General features: G+C 39.0%; 2 protein-coding genes across 2 annotated transcripts in view; one reads left to right on the top strand and one right to left on the bottom strand.

Annotated features, from left to right (window-relative positions):
- Nucleotides 1–1,158: 1,158 nt before the first annotated feature.
- Nucleotides 1,159–1,724, bottom strand: LOC134654161 (electron transfer flavoprotein regulatory factor 1). The gene is made up of 2 exons (XM_063509611.1): nucleotides 1,566–1,724; nucleotides 1,159–1,438 (listed from the first exon to the last, which is right to left on the bottom strand). The coding sequence occupies exons 1-2, from the start codon at nucleotides 1,608–1,610 to the stop codon at nucleotides 1,223–1,225; spliced, it is 261 nt and encodes an 86-aa protein (XP_063365681.1). The 5' UTR covers nucleotides 1,611–1,724; the 3' UTR covers nucleotides 1,159–1,222.
- A 331-nt stretch (nucleotides 1,725–2,055) lies between these two features.
- LOC134650213 (cilia- and flagella-associated protein 44) overlaps nucleotides 2,056–19,897 on the top strand; it is a 29,467-nt gene continuing 11,625 nt past the window's right edge. The window contains exons 1-24 of the mRNA XM_063505195.1: nucleotides 2,056–2,086; nucleotides 2,610–2,796; nucleotides 3,166–3,328; nucleotides 3,638–3,792; nucleotides 6,713–6,876; nucleotides 7,294–7,424; nucleotides 7,960–8,064; nucleotides 8,642–8,791; nucleotides 8,926–8,985; nucleotides 9,514–9,680; nucleotides 10,305–10,380; nucleotides 10,914–11,090; nucleotides 11,436–11,627; nucleotides 11,990–12,132; nucleotides 12,463–12,590; nucleotides 13,035–13,215; nucleotides 13,810–13,975; nucleotides 14,500–14,603; nucleotides 15,233–15,338; nucleotides 15,559–15,731; nucleotides 17,026–17,235; nucleotides 17,592–17,702; nucleotides 18,200–18,368; nucleotides 19,338–19,511. Of these exons, the coding sequence (XP_063361265.1) occupies nucleotides 2,056–2,086; nucleotides 2,610–2,796; nucleotides 3,166–3,328; nucleotides 3,638–3,792; nucleotides 6,713–6,876; nucleotides 7,294–7,424; nucleotides 7,960–8,064; nucleotides 8,642–8,791; nucleotides 8,926–8,985; nucleotides 9,514–9,680; nucleotides 10,305–10,380; nucleotides 10,914–11,090; nucleotides 11,436–11,627; nucleotides 11,990–12,132; nucleotides 12,463–12,590; nucleotides 13,035–13,215; nucleotides 13,810–13,975; nucleotides 14,500–14,603; nucleotides 15,233–15,338; nucleotides 15,559–15,731; nucleotides 17,026–17,235; nucleotides 17,592–17,702; nucleotides 18,200–18,368; nucleotides 19,338–19,511 (3,423 nt within the window). The remainder of the gene's footprint in view (nucleotides 2,087–2,609; nucleotides 2,797–3,165; nucleotides 3,329–3,637; nucleotides 3,793–6,712; nucleotides 6,877–7,293; nucleotides 7,425–7,959; nucleotides 8,065–8,641; nucleotides 8,792–8,925; nucleotides 8,986–9,513; nucleotides 9,681–10,304; nucleotides 10,381–10,913; nucleotides 11,091–11,435; nucleotides 11,628–11,989; nucleotides 12,133–12,462; nucleotides 12,591–13,034; nucleotides 13,216–13,809; nucleotides 13,976–14,499; nucleotides 14,604–15,232; nucleotides 15,339–15,558; nucleotides 15,732–17,025; nucleotides 17,236–17,591; nucleotides 17,703–18,199; nucleotides 18,369–19,337; nucleotides 19,512–19,897) is intronic.

Raw genomic sequence — 19,897 nt, 5'->3', positions numbered from 1 at the left:
AAAATTGATAAACTTGTCATATCACTTGCCACTTAAATAAAAAACATTATTAGTTTATGTTGCATTTGTTTACAGTTTTTGTAGAAATTATAGAATTTTGTTATAAAACATATTATAATTTAACTAGAGTTTATATTAGTAATGAATTATGTAAGCTACAAAAAATGTCTATAATACATAATTACATAGATTTGTTGTTTTACTTTCAAACTAGTTTCTGCCCTTGACTTTGTGTCTTTGGAATGATGATGATTCAAGCAGGAAGAGGTAACAGACTGAGAGACACAGTTACTTTCGTATTAATAATATTAGTAGGGATGGACTACCAGTACTAGGGCAAAAATTTTATATACATCGACCAGTAGGTCCTCCCCTTCTTATAGTGATTTCCTGCTTGAATCCTAATATAGCTCAGAGTTAAATAGCTCAGCTCAGCTCAGAGTTTGCCCCAACACCTGCCGAAGAAGGCCAACTCGCCTTCTTACAAGTATGCCAGTATGTTATTTATTTATTAAATCATATTTTATGCATAAGTTATTGGTATGACCTAGAATTCAAACCCACAGCTTTACGGTTTCAAAGTAGCAACTACAAATTTTGGCTATAAAAATTATGATGATTATATCCAGATGTGAGCTCAATCAAATCATGAAATTCAAGAACCAACCTTTGTCTCACAACTCCTTAATCTGACTTCACCTTCAGGTATTAATGAACGGCCACCAAACTTTCTTCTGATGAAATAAAGACACAAAACATTATTATTGCTCAATATTTATTGACAATAATGGAAGTTTATAATACTTACATTAAAAATATATGTCCAAATAGTACTCACCTACTTTTTGAACTGTTACAACCATTTTTGGATATTTTTATTTAATGATGCACTAAGCTGGTTTGCAGATATCGCAACCAAAAGTTAATAATATATTTGTTTCATGTTTTAACAAAAAAAAAGACAAATATAAGTTGGGATGTAGTGTACAGGTTAAAATGGGAACATCCTTTTATAACTACATAATAAATGAACAGTACCAACTAAATACTAGATGCATTTATACACTTTAATATGTAAAGAGTCAACCATAACTAGTGCTATAAATTGTAAAACAATATTATTATCAAAAATAAACATCATCAACAGGATGTAACAATACAATAGAATACAAATAATATAGTATTTTACTCTGGTGCCAAAAATATGATAACTACTTACATCTCAGAAGTATTTACCATCATAATATCTTCGTTTCATTGTGCGGTATTTTTTTAGCATATACAATGCCTCTATTTCCTTTACAACGTATTGTCCATGTTTAATCATCGTGTCGATCTTAGCCGGGTCTGTTTCGGTGCTGTTCTTGGTGAACACATTGTGCAGTCGTTTTCGAAACAGGTCGTAGCCTTGAGGCCAATCCCGACCCAGGTACAACAGCTGCAAATATATAACACATATCACATTATTTGACATGTAAAGAAAGTTATCTAATCCAAATACCAATAACAATTTAAAAAACAAATATGACGACACAATCAAAATATTTATATAAGTAAAACTATACCGTTTTGTAGAGATTTATAACAGCTGCTCTTTGCGATTGAGACATGTTTTATTTAGGAGAATTCAGAACAAATAAATTATAGTTAAAAGAAAAATAAGAGACTTAAAAGTTCATAGTCCAAACATTAATGCATCAACATCAACACGGCCTGACATTGACAATGACAGATGACACTGAAGATAGTAACAAATGGGCAATGCTGCCAATAGTATAAATAGAATTAGTTGTATTTTCCTAATTAAAACATCGTATAGCAAATACTACGTGCTACAAATTTGTTGCAGGGTCTATAGAGCCCTAACATTTAAAACTAAAATAAATTGGTTTTTTTTTATTGCCTATGGTATATCATTTTAAAAGTTGGCGCGTACTTCATCAAACTGGCAAACGGGCCATCCGTTACTAGGCAACAAAAATAGTTTAGGTAAATTTGCATTTATCGTAATTCTAGATTTAGTTTTGCAATAAACTAAGGGATCTACGCCTTGTGATGGCTGATGACGAAGAATTACCCGCTTACGGTAAGATTATATGGTTTTTCATATGTCGGGACCAATAATAAAGTTCTGGAAATGCTCATGGTGTCCAACAGCGCCTGGTAAAAGTATAAGTAAGCGATTGCTCTCCAACCAGAAAGGTCGTTCAACTAGAGTCAGACCAAGCAAACTCTGCAGTGATAATTATGACATTAAAAATAAAACTTGCACTGTCTGTGCTATCAAAATCGCTGCAGAGTTAGCTTGGTCTTACTCTAGGATCGTCTTTTTATATCCAATAACCATAATGGTTCACCTGTTTCGTTGCACTCCACCATTTAACTACAGGTGACTCTGTAGATCTGAGCATTTAAGCCAGGCGGTTGATAATGTAGTACAGTGCGGTACAGTGGGGCAAGAAAGTGGTCTACCAGTTTTGACAAAAGTTTCTGCGAGATCTAACGATCGCTAAGGTTGACTTTTCTAACGGAGTTTAAAGTAAATCGACCTTGTTGTCTCATGACGTTCAAACGAGCCTCAACCGTAGGGTGGTAGACCACATTTTTAGCCGACTGTACCTACAATATTATTGTTTCTATCGCAGACGGGGAAGAAGAAGAAGGGGGATATTTTGAGCCGGAAGATGAACACGTAGAAGAAGAATCCATACTCACAGAGTACGACCAGGATGATTTCTTCTCTGGGGCGGTCAATTCACCAGACTCCACTATACCTCTTGATTTATTCGAGTTTGAGTATCCTTTGGGAAATCATTGTTTTTTTTTTCATACCCAGTGGCGTAGCAGGCGTGGGCGAAGTGAGCCGTCGCCCACGGCCTCGCGCCCCAAGAGGGGCCTAGCGCGGGGCCTTCGGTGGAAGAAAGGGCCTCGCAGTTGCGATTTCGCCCACGGCTAGATCAGTTCTCGCTACGCCACTATCATACCTACTAATTTTACATCGGTATATGTCTAAACCACAATAATGTGGCATTGATGGTTAGTTGCTTTCTTGCGTGCCATTTTCTCTAGGTATCCGAGGTAACTTAGTGGAGTGGTATGACTTGACTTACCAATTAATCCAATTATGCATACTTTTATTACCTTTACTTCTTGACTCTTACCCAGACATTCTTACGGCTACGACTGCCATAAGTACTTCAATCTGTGCGCGTGCGATGAAACGGTAGTTTGCTGGGCGGCTGGCAGCATCGTCACGTTTCTGGACGTCGAAACTAAGCAGACCTGGTTCCGAAGGAGCACAACTGGCGGCTCTATTGGACATATGACCGTAACAAATTCCTTACGCTATTATTATGAGCCTTAGAATGTATAACTGAAGTCGATTTCGAGTATCTGGACCCGTTTCTCAAAAGCTTGTAACTTATACCTAATACAAGTGGAAGCCCTTTCTAACAAAAGCTGTCAAAAAGTAACATCCGCTTGTATTACAAGTTACAAACTTTTGAGAAACGGGCCTCGTGACCTTAATTTCCTAACCGTAATCAGATAAAGTAGGTGTACATACTTCCAAGAAAAATCAATCAAGCTATTATATCTATAATACATTACACATTACCTATAAAAATGTTGGTTATAGAGTTACAGAACGGACCCCAACTACCGACTAGCCATAGCCGAAGGCAAGGAGGGCGACCGGGAGCCCCTGATCCTGCTCTACTTCTGGCCGCAGATGGAGATCGACGCCGTCCTACGCGACGGCACCACTAACGCATACTCTATACTCGACTTTAGGTAGTTTAAGAGCTGCTTTCCTTCAGGGAACCATTACACTAGACTGCAACTGCAGTAGAAATCACCAGTTTTAGGAAGCTCAAAGAGCCGCAAAGGGTTAATTTTATGGGCGACTTAAAGAGCCGAAAAGGCTTGTTAGCCGAGTTTTAGCCAACCCCTGCTAGTGTGTCGCATACGCAGAGATGCGAAAAATACTTTATAAAAAGTATTTATATACAAATACTTCCTTGATAATACTATTTCAAATGCAAAATACAAAATAGTTTTTGAATTTGTATTTAAATACAAAATACGAAATAGGTATTTTCAAAATACTTTTTTAAAATACAAATACTTTTCAATAAAAGGTATTCTGAGTAGTGAATACCTAGTCTGAATTAAGAAGTATTACTCGGAATTTCCGAGTTGAAAAGACTCTCTTTATTCTTTGAAGTCAATCCCATATCTAAAGTGCAAATTTCTAGTTGCTCATATTAACCGGTAGGATGTAGGTATGAATGATGTTTTATATCGGCCAACTTTTAAAAGCATTACTTTGTAATGTTTCACAGCTAGTATAATGCCTCTCGTTAGTGTGATGAAAACGTCTCGATTGTGTTTCACCAGGGCAGAAAAGTTTGTTCTCCTCTCGTGCCTTGAAACCCTCCCAACACTCAAGATTACGTAGGTTGCCCTGAAAGTTTCGGGAATTGCATACTTAGGAACGTATATTTGACATGTGTTATACCTCTTTGTTACAAGCATAGTCTCATTATTCGAAAACACTGGCCACTTAGAAAAAAAAAACAATGTTCTATTTTCAATTGTTTTTTAAAGTCGTTGAGTCGCTGGTGAAAATGGAGCTGTCCCGCGAAAGTTTTAGAGCAATGATTTATTATGACTTTAAAAGTGGATTAACACAACAACAATGTGGAGACCGATTGACTATTGCTTTTAGTAGTGAAGCACCTTCGAAGACGACAATATACAGGTGGTATTCGGAATTTCAACGTGGCCGTGTGTCTCTTGCGGATGACGTACGTGAGGGTCGACCGAAAACTGCCGTTACCGATCAAAACATCGATGTTGTTCGCCAACTGATAAAAGAAGATAGGCATGTTACATATCGGGAAATTCAGGAGACTTTAGGCATTGGAATGAGTCAGGTACAAGTTATTTTACAGCAAGAGTTGGGCGTGCGGAAGTTGTTTTCCCGGTGGATTCCTCACTTGTTATCTGACGAGCAGAAAACGGTCCGTGTCAATTGGTGCCACAAAACCCTAAAAAGATTTAATGGAGGAAGCTCAACTGCCGTTTTTAGTATTGTGTCAGGTGACGAGTCATGGATTTACGCATATGAGCCTGAATCCAAAAACCAATCTCGAGTATGGGTTTACGAAGACGAGCCGAAGCCAACAAAAGTTGTTCGTTCTCGCAGCACGATCAAAAAAATGGTAGCCACGTTTGTCTCCAAATCGGGTCACGTGGCGACTATTGCTCTTGAAGATCGAAGAACTGTCAATGCCGATTGGTATATAGGCGTTTGTTTACCGATTGTTTTTGCTGAACTGCGAAAAAATAACCCTAACCGCCGTATTATACTACACCATGATAATGCCAGCCCTCATACTGCTCAGAAAACAAACGACTATCTGAAGGGCGAAAAAGTCGAATTACTGGACCATCCTCCGTACAGCCCCGACCTAAGTCCCAACGATTTTTTTACTTTCCCGAAAATAAAGAATCGGTTGCGTGGTCAGCGTTTTCAGACCGCGGAAGAAGCAGTCCACGCTTATAAAATGGCCATTTCGTCAACCCCCAGTTCAGAGTTCAATAACTGTTTTGAAAACTGGTTTCAGAGAATGAAAAAGTGCATTAAACACAAAGGAGAATACTTTGAAAAACAATAAAAGTACTTTTATTTCATTTAAACGCGTATTTTTTCCAATTCCCGAAACTTTCAGGGCAACCTACGTACACTTTATGTGCGACGTTACTAAACAGATTCAACAGTTCCATGTTAAAAGAATGAGAGAGTTGCCAGGATTATAACATCAGAAGAGATTGTAACTCCTACCTACATTACCTACCTACTATAAAGTATTTTGTATTTTGAAAATAGAAAATAGGTCCCAAAACTATTTCAAATAAAATACAAAATAGTTTTCTTCAAAAGGTATTTAAATACAAAATACAAAATAGGTATTTTGCATTTTGTATTTGCATTTTAAATACAAGTATTTCAAATAAGTCACATCTCTGCGCATACGGACGCTACACTTTAACCGCCTTATTAATAAAACTTAGCAACCTCTTACAAACCTTTGTTAATGCTTTTCTAATAAATCGAAATGTCAAAGCGACGGCGACGGCCCTACCCGTCGACTATCGAAAGTTTGTTAGATTTGACAGACGTTTATGAATAATACCATGAATGCGCCTGAAAATGCTAGGAATACAATGCTTCTTAAAATACTGCTTGAAAATTTTAGCAATATCAAAACATATCTCAGCTTAACACTGATTTAAACTTTCACGATGTTTACACATTATTAAATTGTTCGCCGTCCTCGAAACGTCGGAGGTAAATCTTAAAACTTAGATACGCGATTAAGTCCCGGTGTCCAATTTAATAATATCTCGGCTGCTCTGAAAAAGACAAATAATAGTTTTCGGAATTGACACTTTGGTGGATAAACCAGAGCTAGTATATCCCTTATTCCAACGTCTCGATCCCAGGGCACATTGCTACATAACATCTGACTTTCATTGTCTCTATTTGGCCTACTCCCGGCCCTATTTAATAATAAAAAGTGGTTAGTGGATATCAACCCACTTGGTTGGTTGGCTTACTTCGACAGATTTCATGAAGACAACAGCATACCTAGCAGCTATTTCAAGACATTTTCTGTAATTACTTAAGTATGAATTTTAATTTCAGTCCCGACGGTGAACTTCTAGCATCAGTAGGCAAGGAACCGGACTACAACATCACTATATGGAACTGGAAGCGACACAAAATTCTGCTGCGCACGAGCGCGTTCACTTTCGACGTGAATGCAGTCAAGTTCTCGCCATATTGCCCGGGACAGCTGACCACTGCAGGTAATTGTAGAGCATGGCGTTAAAGTTGATCGCAACGTCTGCGATGGTCGACCAGAGCGCCATCTTCTGCCACAGCAATCACAAATATGATGACTTGATGAGAGTCCCGAGGAGGAGGTCTGGCAGTATGGAGTACTTATTTTCTGTCTAAGATTCTGCAACCAGTCCAACCAAATTATTATTGTCTTTAAGTAGACAATCTTCTTAAGTGCTAAGGTTTTTCAATCCGTAGAGTCGTTTAGTGAACAAGTTTTTTATAAAACTTGCATGCAAAATGTTCTACCTACTCTTTGTGAAGTGACAAGCTAAGCCCATCTACTTGTCACCAGTAAATTATTCATTTCGAAGCAATGCATCAATAAAAGGTTTAGTTTATAACTTATATAGGTATTGTTTCAAAGTAAAATAACGTTTCAGGTGCTGCACACATCAAATTTTGGAAAATGGCTCGCACATTTACCGGACTAAAGTTGAAAGGAGAACTTGGTAGGTTCGGTAAAACTGAGATTTGCGACGTGCTGGGAGTATATCCTATGCCCGATGAGAAGGTCAGTTGAATTTCTTTCTTTCAGTTTTAACGCTCTAATGGAGGTCGACAAATTTAATGCCATTTCACTTCTGCTTTCTTTTTTCCTTAAGCTCTCTCTCGTGATATATGTTTTTTCACCCAACATTTACCATCTTGCCATTTTGATAAAATGCCCTTTTTTGTACCCATATTGCAGATATGTATTTCTTATTTATTTCTTTCAAGTAACTTCCATTTTACTACTTTACTTGGTACCTGTTCCACACCGTGTACCGTGTTCACTGGCGGGAAGACTTCAGTTTTCAGTTTAAAAATATTTATTCCCATAAGAATATAATACAATATATTCACTTAAATGAGAATATACAGCTTTGTTCATTATTGTAAATACATTGGTAGCAACAAGCAACATGCAATGAGGCATTTGGTGAATTTATTTACAAGCTTATAAATAAGTTCTAACTTGCCCACTCTCCTCTGCAAAACAGCAAAAGAATATATTTAAAAATTAAATGTAACCTACTTCAGAAATATTATTTTTTGATGCCATGCAGGTACTCTCGGGCTGCGAATGGGGCAACGTTCTGGTCTGGGAGGCTGGGCTCGTCAAAGTAGAAGTGACTAAACGTGGCAGGAAAACGTGTCACAAGGCACCAATCGTTAGTATCTGTCATTTTTACTTACTTTCACTTAGTCATCTTGGGCGTTCTCCGCAAATCAACAGCCGTGATAGGCACCTTATAAATAGGCATTTTGCGCGTTACTTTCACCTATCCCTATGTTTGTAAACCTTAGAACTTTTCGATCTACTTTCTGGGTTTCGATTGACCTAGAAGTCTAGAACACACAAATCTAATCACATCAAACTACTGGGTCTCTATTGTTTTCCAAAAAAAATAAGTCATAATCTATTGTTTGCCCGCATTTTCATTAGTCACTTTTCAGATTTCCCATAAAACAAACCTAACCTAACAGAACCTATCTATCCTGAAAATCCTGAAAAGTTAACGGTTTTAGGACTAATAATAATATCACAAACAATAGGTACATTATGACTTACAACATTATGTGGAACAAAGGGACCCCCAAACTACTAGCTAATCTGGTGATCAGAGACAGAATAGAGTGCTGATGGTGAGACCAGTTGGAGTTCAATTCAACGCACCTCCTCAGTAGGTATACCCATAACGTTAGTAGTTAATCAACTTGATCATCTCAATTTCTCGACTCTTCCAGATCCAATTCATGTTGAGCCCAGCAGGGGACGAGGTAACCACTATAGCGCGCGACGGTTGCATCCGCGCATGGTACTGGGACACGGTGGAGCAGGCAGACCCGCCTGAAGACGACCCTTACGTGGAGCTCAACCCCGTAGCGGAAACTTGCGTATGTTGCAATATTTTGACACATTTACATTTAAGAGAAAAAGAAGAGGAAGGAAGACTTTCTTATTTAATCTATGATCAAAATAAAATGTAAAATCTGGTCTCTGTTTTCTGATTGTCTGTTTTATCTTTTAGGTGCCTGGGTGCCAAATAATGTGTCTGAAACAACAGAAAGACTTTTATTGGTACGCTCAAGTGAGTAAAGAACATAATCGATGACTATACCTACCTCTCGCCTCGAATGATGGCTTCTATGGCAGTTCGTTTTTTTTTTATATGAAGTAGCTGTAACGTAAACTGCCTCTATTATTCCGAGTAAACTGCAGACATGTTTTAGAAGTTAAGCACATTTATTTATTTTGAAACGTGACAATTATTTAATTATTATTTAAATTAAGCCCAAGGTATATACATACAATACACTTTGAAGGTAATTTCAGAGGGACCATCATTCGACGCGAGAGAAAGAGAAAATAATCACATTTTACTCCTAATTGCACATTTTCATATCAACGACAGACACTATGCGCCACTTGCACCATCCCACTACCCGGGGTTAAGAGGTTAAACCATTAACCCAGTGTCCAATTGTACTGGTATACTGGTAACCATGGTAACGCCAGGTTTAACCGGTTAACCCCGGGTTAGTGAATGGTGCAAGTGGCCCTTAGGCAATCAGTATAACACTTTAATTTATAAAGCTGCATCTTTTGCCTATATAAGGACGGCAACGGCGGCGTATGGTGTGTGGACACAGAAATCGATAAGATAGAATGCGCACACCGAAAGGTATACACGAGTCACGCGGGAGGCGTCGTGGCTATGGCGGCGCTCCGTGGTTACCCTGTTCTTGTGACGGCTGGAAATGATGGCGCCCTACACGCCTACAGGTACCGATGACATAGATACGGATGTGCCGCGAAATACGAAAAGTTTCCAATTACTTCAAGGGACATTTTCGAAAACTTCTTATAGGTATGACTGTTTGGAGATTATAAGTTTCCGCTTTTAAAATAGAAACGAAGTATCATGACATTTTCCAGACATTTCCAATTTTTAGAAAATAATCCGCAACTTACACATCTGTAAACGATCATGAATGACATTGAGGTCACCCTAGCTGGGTAAAGATAAAGATAAGATAAAGGATAGTTTATTCAAGTAGGCATAATTACAATGCGCTTATGAACGTCAAATAAAGCTAGGTAGACCGGCTCCAACCCTACACCTCTGCCCCGAGAAGATTTAAAGTATCATTGAAGTGACAAAAATATATCTCTAAATTTTACCATTAATGTATCCTTTCGTCTAAGAAGAGTACCCTAGGAGCCCCCATCACCTGCAGTATTTTGAGCTTGATACTGTTTAACAGCGAATTTTTGAAAGACCACACAGGAGATATCTAATAAACTCTAACAAAATAGTGTATTTTGCGGAATTTGTCCTTTAGTGTTAACTTCAAACTCCAAACATTCATTATCGCCCTAAAAAGCTTTTTTTACATTATTCTGCAGCACGGAGACCCATACACTGCTAGCCAGATACGTCTTTCTGAAGCCTGTGACCTGCATGTTCTATCCTCCCATCGATGTAAGTTTGTACGAAGTATAATCTTTTGATCTTGTTAAAGCTTTTGCTTCAACCGTTTAAAGTGAACTAAATATTTTTATTAACAGTGATATTTTTTTCAGGGTTTTTACTGTAGTACAAGAAATTTGACTTTCTCTGACTCTGTAATTAGTTGGTTATTATACGAAACAGTCATTTTTTTCTTTTTCCCCATATCCATTCTAGAATTGCAAATATGTGGTCTTGCTAATGTTGACTTGCAGACTATTTATATTTAGCCAACCTACTATGTATATTGGCAAGTGCTGCATTAATATCATTTTTGTGATTGGTTTTGTTTTCGCTGGATGCGATAGCAGATACATAATCAGCAAAGAAAATGCAATGATGATTAGTGCTTAATGGCAAAACGTTGATATATATCAGGAAAAGTAACGGCCCTAAGATACTCCCCTGAGGTACGCCGACAGTATGAGTCATGTAGTCTGATTTGTAGCTTACAGCCCATGTTGGCTTCTCGCAGCCAACAAAAATCTTCCTTTTTCATTGTTCAGGTGGACCCAACATCCCGGATAATCATGCTGGGTTTCGAAGACGGCATCATGCGCACGCTGCTGCTGCACCCGGAGCGATTACAGGCCATCACCAGCCCCCTTAGCATCGACGTGCATTCCTCTCTCACCATACACAGTGACACCTCGCTGCACCCTGACGTCATCGACTTGATCTCGGTAATACGTGTATCTTAATCCACAATGACATGTTCACTGCACCCTGCCCTGCTAGATGTATCCATACACCTTGCGCGACTTCAGCCCTAGTAGCACGGTCGCATTTTTATCGTTTATCACCATGCCTGTCACGTTCTAACAAGTCCGTAAGTGCGAAAGTGACGGGCATAGTGATAGTCGATAAAAACGGAACCGTGCTGAGCCCGCAGGTATGGACTCGCGCGCGAGAACGCAACTCACGCTAGACGGTCTGTAGTCATAGATTTGGTCTCCATCTCTAGGTTTCTCTTAGATTATCGATCTCGATCACAAATCGGTCTCAAAGCTTTTTTTTAATTCTTTCAGCTGCTAAAACCGCATTCGAAAGCCATAAATCAGATATCGATAAATAACCAGCGGACGTTATTGGTGACTTGCTCTAAGGAAGAGACTATATTTATGTACAAACTCAATCTGAGCACGCCGTTCACTCTCGAAAGACTGGGGCTCATCAAGACACCGAACAATATTGTGTATATGACTTGGAAACCAGAAGAGGTATTTAATACTTTAAAAATGAGTTTTGATAATATCAAAGAGAATTTGAAATAGCGGCGGATTGTCAAAGTAAATTATGTAGCCAAAGTAAATTTACTGCCATCTTTCGACAGAAGATTAAAACTTTTAGAACGCCATTTGACTTTGATCCTTATTCTTTCAATGACACGTGTTAAATTTGCTTATATCAAAAAGTAACGCCATCTACTCGAGACTAGGCCAAAGGTATGGCGATCGCTAATTTACCATGACAATAACTCTCTATACACTCTATTCTCTTTGATAATATCATCGAGTTGGTTTCATGATTAGGAATATTGTATAATATAAATCGCATCTTTAATTGAACATGAAAATTTTAGGAGTACGTGCTGCTGCTCTGCGGTCAAGTGGGATTTATTATGGAAGCTGTGCTTCCGCAGGTCCAAGTGCGAAAATACACAGAAATTACCACATTCAAACTGGATTTTGTTTCCTATAAGGAGATTCTCGTGAAGAAGCAATAGTAAGTCCATCAGAAGTGACCAATAAAGAGGATGTTGAGGAAAAAAGTATGTATGTGTTTGGTGCTTATGATTGTGTGATAAATGTAAATTGCGTTCGTTTTTTGTTTGGCAAAAAAAAATATTCTTCATTGGTGACTAGTACCGGACACCCCCAGAGCAAGTCTCCAATTATAGGATCGCGGATCGGGACTGTTAATATAGTAGCGTATGATGATTTATTGTGATCTTTGGAGGACTTAATCCGGCTGATGTATCGATAGTTACAGATATACTTCAAACCACGGCGACATTTTTTGGAATCGTGTACATTTTTATTATTTGGTTGGCAGTATGCGCCATCGCCCTTTCCCCGAGGAAGACGATCTAGCCAGCATCGACGAAGAGGCTCTGAAGGCGAAGGACGAAAGCGGAGGCAAGGACGACGAAGAGGAAGCGTGGATTGGGGAAGTACAGCTAAGTACGTTGTTCGGGAAACATACAATTGTTATAATGTGAAATTGATTGCCTTGGGTCTTCATATCTTATTGATGATTTCTGTCAGATACCCAACAAAAGTCAAGTCAAAATTAAAGAAGGTTTTTTTTTTTAATTTAGACTGGATTTGACCAACACGACAAAAGAACATAATCATAACTGGTAGAGAATGCCTTTAAGCATTAAAGTCCGCCATTTGTACATTTTATTTGTATTTTATCCGACATTGAACGACCTAGATTCTAAGTTGTATAGGCAAATTAATCTTTTTATTCTTTCTTTGTATTTGTTATATGTTATATATCTTTACAAGTTGGTTGAATTTGAACGTAAGTTATGCACTTATGCAACGTTCTCGTGGTTTCCAATGTCTTACAGTGTTACACTTACGTGTTCAGTATATTTTCTTCCTTGTCACACATTCTAGTGGAAAGCGAAAGCATGCTAGGAACCACTATCACCTGGGCCGAGTACTGCGCCGAAGGTATATGGGTAGTTCAGAAGGGGACCGGTGCGTTGTTGCTGGTGAAGCCCGGTGGGAATAAGATCCTGAAATACGGCCCTATACCAGGCGCTTGGTGTGACGACATCACGGCGTTGCAGTTTGTGTAAGTTTCCTTGGTAAACTTGAACTTCGTCTGAACAAAATGACATAGGTACTATTTGTTTGATATATATCAACTGTAAATTAATTATTATCCTATAGCCACTAAGAAGCTGCCATTGTCGAGTTCGCAGTCAACAGCGCTAGTATTTCAATGGTAGGGCATGGTAGTTTTATCATCAAAAAAGGCAAAGATAGTTAATATATAACCCCCTGACCGCCAAAGACGTCAACAGACGCGCGCGGCTACAGCCAATATCAACCTTCGTGCATTCCGACAAGGTTCACGATGACGTGCCTCGTACAATTCGCTAGGTGCACGACTGGTGCTGCCCTCATTTTGGCAGACTTTCTACGTTAAATCTTATGGAGTAAAATTAGTTCAAGCGGCTGCCGCTAGTACTAATGTCAGACATTCCATAAGATTACCTGTGTTTGTGACGATCAGCGCCACTTCCCCCTCCACCGACTGCGCACCTTGCCAATAGCCGTGGCGAAGAGCAAACCTTCGGCTCAGGAAAGCCGAACTTTACGAAGTTTACCTATCGTCCCTACTGATACCATATACCATCCATCTATTTTGAATTATTTATTGCAGCTGCGATCATCGTTACCTGATAATAGGAACAAATACAGGGTACATTCGAGTGCTAAGAATGCCGACTGAGGAGGAAGATTCGGATGAGCACCATTACATGACGTGGTTCACCGCTATGCAGAGCCTGCTTAAGGAACTTAAAGGCCGGCGTTTGGCTAAAGAAGAGGTACATTTATAATTTTATACATTACCTACTGATATCTTATTAATGGTCGCTATTTTTTAAAGCGCTGGTGGCCTAGCGGTAAAAACGTGCGACTTGCAATCCGGAGGTCGCTGGTTCAAACCCCGGCTCGTACCAATGAGTTTTTCGGAACTTATGTACGAAATATCATTTGATATTTACCAGTCGCTTTTCGGTGAAGGAAAACATCGTGAGGAAACCGGACTAATCCCAATAAGGGCCTAGTTTACCCTATGGGTTGGAAGGTCAGATGGCAGTCGCTTTCGTAAAAACTTAGTGCCCACGCCAATTCCTGGGATAAGCGGACCCCAGGCTCCCATGAGCCGAGGCAAAAATGCCGGGACAACGCGAGGAAGATGATGATCTTATTAATGGTCGCTCATCAAAAAATATCGAAAGCGGCTAGTGGATTTCTTCCTCATAGTGTGTCTAAATAAATAAGATAAAGGTACCTACGCACGCGTATATACGTACTTATGTCTGTTTTGATGTTTTGCCATTTTCAGCCACAACCCACGCCACGCATCGACTTCATAGATAATTACTATCTGCCGATGCATAATCAGTACACTGGAGCCATCACCTGTCTCGCCTTTAGTTCGGACGGAGAGTAAGGATTTAATAGTAGTTTGTGTTACAAGGGATCAAAATGATATATTTCCGTCAAGGGCGTACATTGAAACCTGAATGAAGCGATGGATTCTACAATAGAATCCTGAACGTAGTGAGGGATTCTAAAGTAGAATCCTGAGCGTAATGAGGGATTCAAGTGTTAACACTGTTAACGCCCAAGACGAAATAATTTTGATACCGTGTGACACATACTGCTTTTCACATCAATTATGAGGAAAATGAAAAAATCTTAGTGTTGACACAATATGATGCTTAAACAGATTATTTAAGCTAAAAAAAATAATGTGCAAAAAAATGTAAAAATAGTGTGCTAGAACAGAAAAGTGTTACTTTGATCCCTCCTAGCAGGGAGGAAAAGTGCCACTTTAATCCCTCCTAGCAGGGAAGAAAAAGCTCTTTTCGGAATAGGTGGTGTGAAAATTTTATTTACGGTTTTTTCTAGATGTAGCTCACCTTAATAGGAAGACATCCAATTCGTTTGTTTTGTTCGTTGGTCGTGTTATTTTTTTGGCTCTACTTCAGATTTTTCAAACATCGAAGTAATTTTTTGTCTTGCCTTAAGCACATGTTGCGTATTCTCACAATTGGGTGATTACATTTTTTCAGACGATTTTACACTTGCGGTGCTGATGGCAACATTTTCTCCTACAAGATCAACTTCTCCGAACCACTGATGCCAACACCAGAATTACCACCTGTTCCAGAGATGCCGGTATGATCTTAGATTATATATGTTAAAATAAGTTGGTATAATTCAACAAAACTAACTATATTAGACAGGACACTTATCACAGGATCAGAAAACTCGAAGATCTAATATATTTCGTTATCTGAATCTCTATTATTCTTGCATATTTTAGCGATAGTGCCCTATAAGCCCTCTGGATCATGTAGAGCATGAAAGACAGGTTTAAATTGCTTTATGCTTGTAGAAACCCGAGAAAGTAAGGGAGCCAAGCACCGTCGACGGTGAACTGATGTCGCATGAGCAGCTGAAGCAGAAAGAGGAATACGACAAGATGATGGCGATCGCCAACGCACACAAGAAACGAGTGCGGGACCAGCTGGCTGAACTCGCGTTTGAGTACAGCAAGCTCATCAAGGCGTATGTATCACTAGATTCATACACATAAGCAGGCCTCGGAGTTTTTTTAGCACGGTAAGACTAAGGAGAGCTATGGAGTCTTTGTTAACATTAAAATTAAGTTCATACTCATACTCATCCTCATTAATTAAGTACAATAATGAAATAATGAAATCAGCAATTTATTCCGAAATTTGCCTTAAATGAATATATTGAAGTAACAAATCATACGTCTTAATATGTTGATACATGACATATGATGTCATTAAGTGCATTATCTAAAGCGGCCAGTGACAACGTATAGTTCCTTATCTTAACAGTAATTATAGTATGTAGGTACGTTAAGTACTTAAATAAAATATTGGAGCGATGACACTGCAATATGGGTAATATAATAATATTAACATACACATATACATATTATTACTTTTTTATAATATAACATTTAATTAAATATATGTAAGCAGAATTAATTACATATAAGTAGTCTAAGTATTTATAAAACGATTCGGACGAACTTAATTAATGAGGATGAGTATGAGTATGAATTTAATTTTAATGTTAACAAAGACTCCATAGCTCTCCTTAGTCTTACCGTGCTAAAAAAACTCCGAGGCCTGCACATAAGACAGTATCATTAGGCGGCATGCTAGCAACAACTTTGTATAGCGACCCGCACTCTAACTTAGCACTGCTAAGAGTCCAAAAATTATTGGTGTTTGGCACCTCACCTTTATGGTCACTAGTCTGAAAACGGCTCATAGCAAGGCATTCGAATTTCCTCTTACTTTGTATGCAGGTTACCTCACGATGTTGTCTTTTACCAAAAATAACTGCTAAACATTTTAAGGAGATGGCGGGACGACTTGGACGGTTTCTACCCCAAATGGTGGGAAAATGCCGATGACAGGGTCGAGTGGAGAAAACGAGGGGAGGCCTTTGCCCAGCAGTGGGACACCAAAATAGGCTAGAGTATAAAACAAAAAAAAACATTTAAGATGATGTGTCATACATAAGACCCAAGCACCTAAAAATTATGCTTTGAGTCTCTCAGACAATGGTATAGTTGAAATTTTCTAAGGCGATCATTAAAAAAATCGTTTTAAATTAAACCCTAATCTGGCATTGTTTCTATTATTCAGCGCGGTTAGCTACCAAATCCATCATTAATGAGAATAACAAGCCCGTTTAAAAAGCAATTTTAAAATTAAATTAAATTTATTTAAGACCAACAAAGGATCAATTTCGTCCCATTTATATGGTTCAAATTTATATAGCGATTTAGTTATGGATGTTTACACAACCCATGTTTCAGTAACAAGCTCCTACCAGTATCACAACAAATCGACGTCACTCTGGACCCGAGGCCCCTAGTTGTGCAGGAGAACGAACTAGAAGCAGCTAAAGCCCTGACCATCAGAAAAATGGCGCACCAACTAGAAGCTTCGGACCTGGCTTATAAGAAGATGCACTCGCGAAACATCATACAGTTGGACGTCTTTCCCTTTATTTTGAAGGCCATCAGGTTAGTTTTACTGAAAGTCTAAATAAGCCTATAATAATATAAACCTAGAATAAAAAATAAGGTTATTTGACAGTTAACCTTTTGGACGCCAATGACCGATATATCCGCACCGTAGGTTCAACGCCAAAGACCGATTAATCGGTCACAGACCACAGAGCAACATAGACCTACGTGCATATGCATAGTTCAATTTCAGTTTTGACACTTCGGTGACGTGGCGTCAGCCTGACAGCTTTTGTGTTTGACACGGCGTCGAAAAGGTTAAAAGAGATTCAGAGACTCAACATTCAGCCCAGATAATCTCTTTGTTTACATATTTGTTTTTACAATAAAGTACATTATTTGATTTATTTTAGAGACCCTGAAGTCATTATAAGACCGCTGAGGCAGAAGAATTTGTCTGCAGATTTTTTCGCGCAACTCGAAGAAGTCTATAAGATGATGGCTGAAGCTGCTTTGCGGGGAAGGTAAAGCGGAAATACTTTTGAACATAATATATACATACACTCGTATTCTTTCTTATAAGTCTTGGATAACATGGCGGCTATTAAGTTTGGAAGAAAGTGCGGTGTACCTACGTGTCATTTTTATTTCTCACCTTATTTCACGCAAACAAGGAACCTAAACGTTTTGGAACTAGAAGAGTCAAAACCGATGTAAGTACAAGAGTTTAGCTAACAAGCTTGAACAAGTGTAATAATTATTAAATAATATAAATGGTTTCCATATATGATTGCTGATGAATGAAAACCACGCTTAACTCTGGAGTCATAGTGCGCTTACACCTGAATGCTATTTGCTAATTATGTATATTGATAGGCTGACATTATCCAAATACTCGTATTGAATCTTCTTACTTGGAGAAGAAAAAAATACACAAGATTGTTTCCGCAAATACGGCCATGTGAGTTGACGCCATACCTATATCTTTCCCTGTTTAACTAACTAATATAACTAAACACAGGCGAACAGAGTCAGTATCCCGCCGCGCTGCTACCCGTCGGCAGTCGATGGCAAAGCCAAGAGTGGCTTCGTTCCTTCTCGGCTTGCCTCCAAAATACCCGCATCCACTGAAGAAGGCGCTACGGAACTATCACCAGCGCTTGAATAGACATCACCTTCAGTTTGTCGAAGTAAGTTATAGATAGTGCGATTCCATATCTTAGAGACTAATTATGCTGATGCCACCCTTGCCCGTGTCATGGGACGCACGCATAGGCAGCATCCACCAGGTAAGGACTCTTGAGAGTTGATGGAATCTAAAATGAACTAGGCTATTCGGTGAAAGTGATTGACTAAAATATAATGGCCTATGGGATAAAACACCGTACGCCTGCCTAATTAAACGGTATGTTACACTGATTTAAACTTTCACGATTTTTACACATTATTAAATTATACAACGGGACTTAATCGCGTATCTAAGTTTTAAGATTTACCTCCGACGTTTCGAGGACGGCGTTGTCCCCGTGGTCTCGGAGAAGACTGGCTTAAGTTGACATCACCATCGTCAACCACATGGAATCCAGTCATTAGTAAATGTAAGCGTAAACGAATATCGACAGTCGATAAATCGAATATCGTTAGTGTTGTGTCGACAGAGTGACATCCCTAGTGCGCAAAACGTTCAAGCGGATAAACAAGACCAAGTGCGGGTAGTTCGAAAAACTCGCGCGGTTAGACGATGCTGATGTCAACTTAAGCCAGTCTTCTCCGAGACCACGGGGACAACGCCGTCCTCGAAACGTCGGAGGTAAATCTTAAAACTTAGATACGCGATTAAGTCCCGTTGTATAATTTAATAAACGGTATGTTATTTTACTTCCGGCAGATGTTGACTTGCCCCCACAAGATAGGTGCCCACAAAAAGCGACTAGGATAGCTGAAGGCAACGATTACCATAAACCTGCCCTAACCAATCTGTGATTATGTGATTCCAATAGCCAAATCAAAGGTGAAATTTTGCAGATTGCCCATGTACCTAAATGCATAAGAAAAAAATTCAAATATTTGATATCCTGGTCACGGCACCAAATCACAGAACTACCTTCCTAAAATTGTTGTGATACGATGAGATGAGACATTTCATTTTCCTGTTTCAGTGGCAAACCCATCTTTCCCGCAAGCCCGATCCAAACGCCTTGCCCCCAGGGGCAGAAGCTGCTCTAAAGGAAGCGGAGGCAACAATCGGCAACCGAGTGTTAAAGACTCATCCCGACTATGTGGCGCCTCCGGGACATAATACTCAGTTACGTGTATGTCTGCTTAGAAAAGAGGTAAGATTCAAAGTTAAACTATAAACTGAAATACATAACATACTCGTGTCTAGGTAAAAAGTAACTAACTTTTTAAAAACACAAAATATTTTCATAAAATAATGTGGTTTTTCTTTAGCTTTTCCAGGCAAAGCTCTAATAATGGGGCAGGCAACTGACAAAGGTTTACATAGATTGTGCTATCATAGCTTTCCCCTATCTCAAGTGTCGTTCTATGAGATTTGGCTTATAGGGCTGGCATATTCAGAAAAAAATCAAGAATTTGACACAATTCTAGGGATTGACATGGCAAGCTATGATAGCGCCATCTGTAAAATACTTCGACCGGCCAATCTCATATGCAGGATCCCTTTTTAACGACTAGTGGTCTAGCAGAATCAACTTCC

The sequence above is a fragment of the Cydia amplana genome, chromosome 1, assembly GCF_948474715.1.
Source record: "Cydia amplana chromosome 1, ilCydAmpl1.1, whole genome shotgun sequence".
NCBI lineage: Eukaryota > Metazoa > Arthropoda > Insecta > Lepidoptera > Tortricidae > Cydia > Cydia amplana.
The sequence above is the reverse complement of the archived record's forward strand: the minus strand, read 5'-3'. Positions and strand labels throughout refer to the sequence as shown.

Bases quoted from the DNA above. Each gene is read 5' to 3' on its own strand.
- LOC134654161 (XM_063509611.1), bottom strand. From the start codon at position 1,610: ATGTCTCAATCGCAAAGAGCAGCTGTTATAAATCTCTACAAAACG. The intron at 1,439-1,565 runs GTATAGTTTTAC...ATATATTTGCAG, and splicing joins TTATAAATCTCTACAAAACG to CTGTTGTACCTGGGTCGGGA.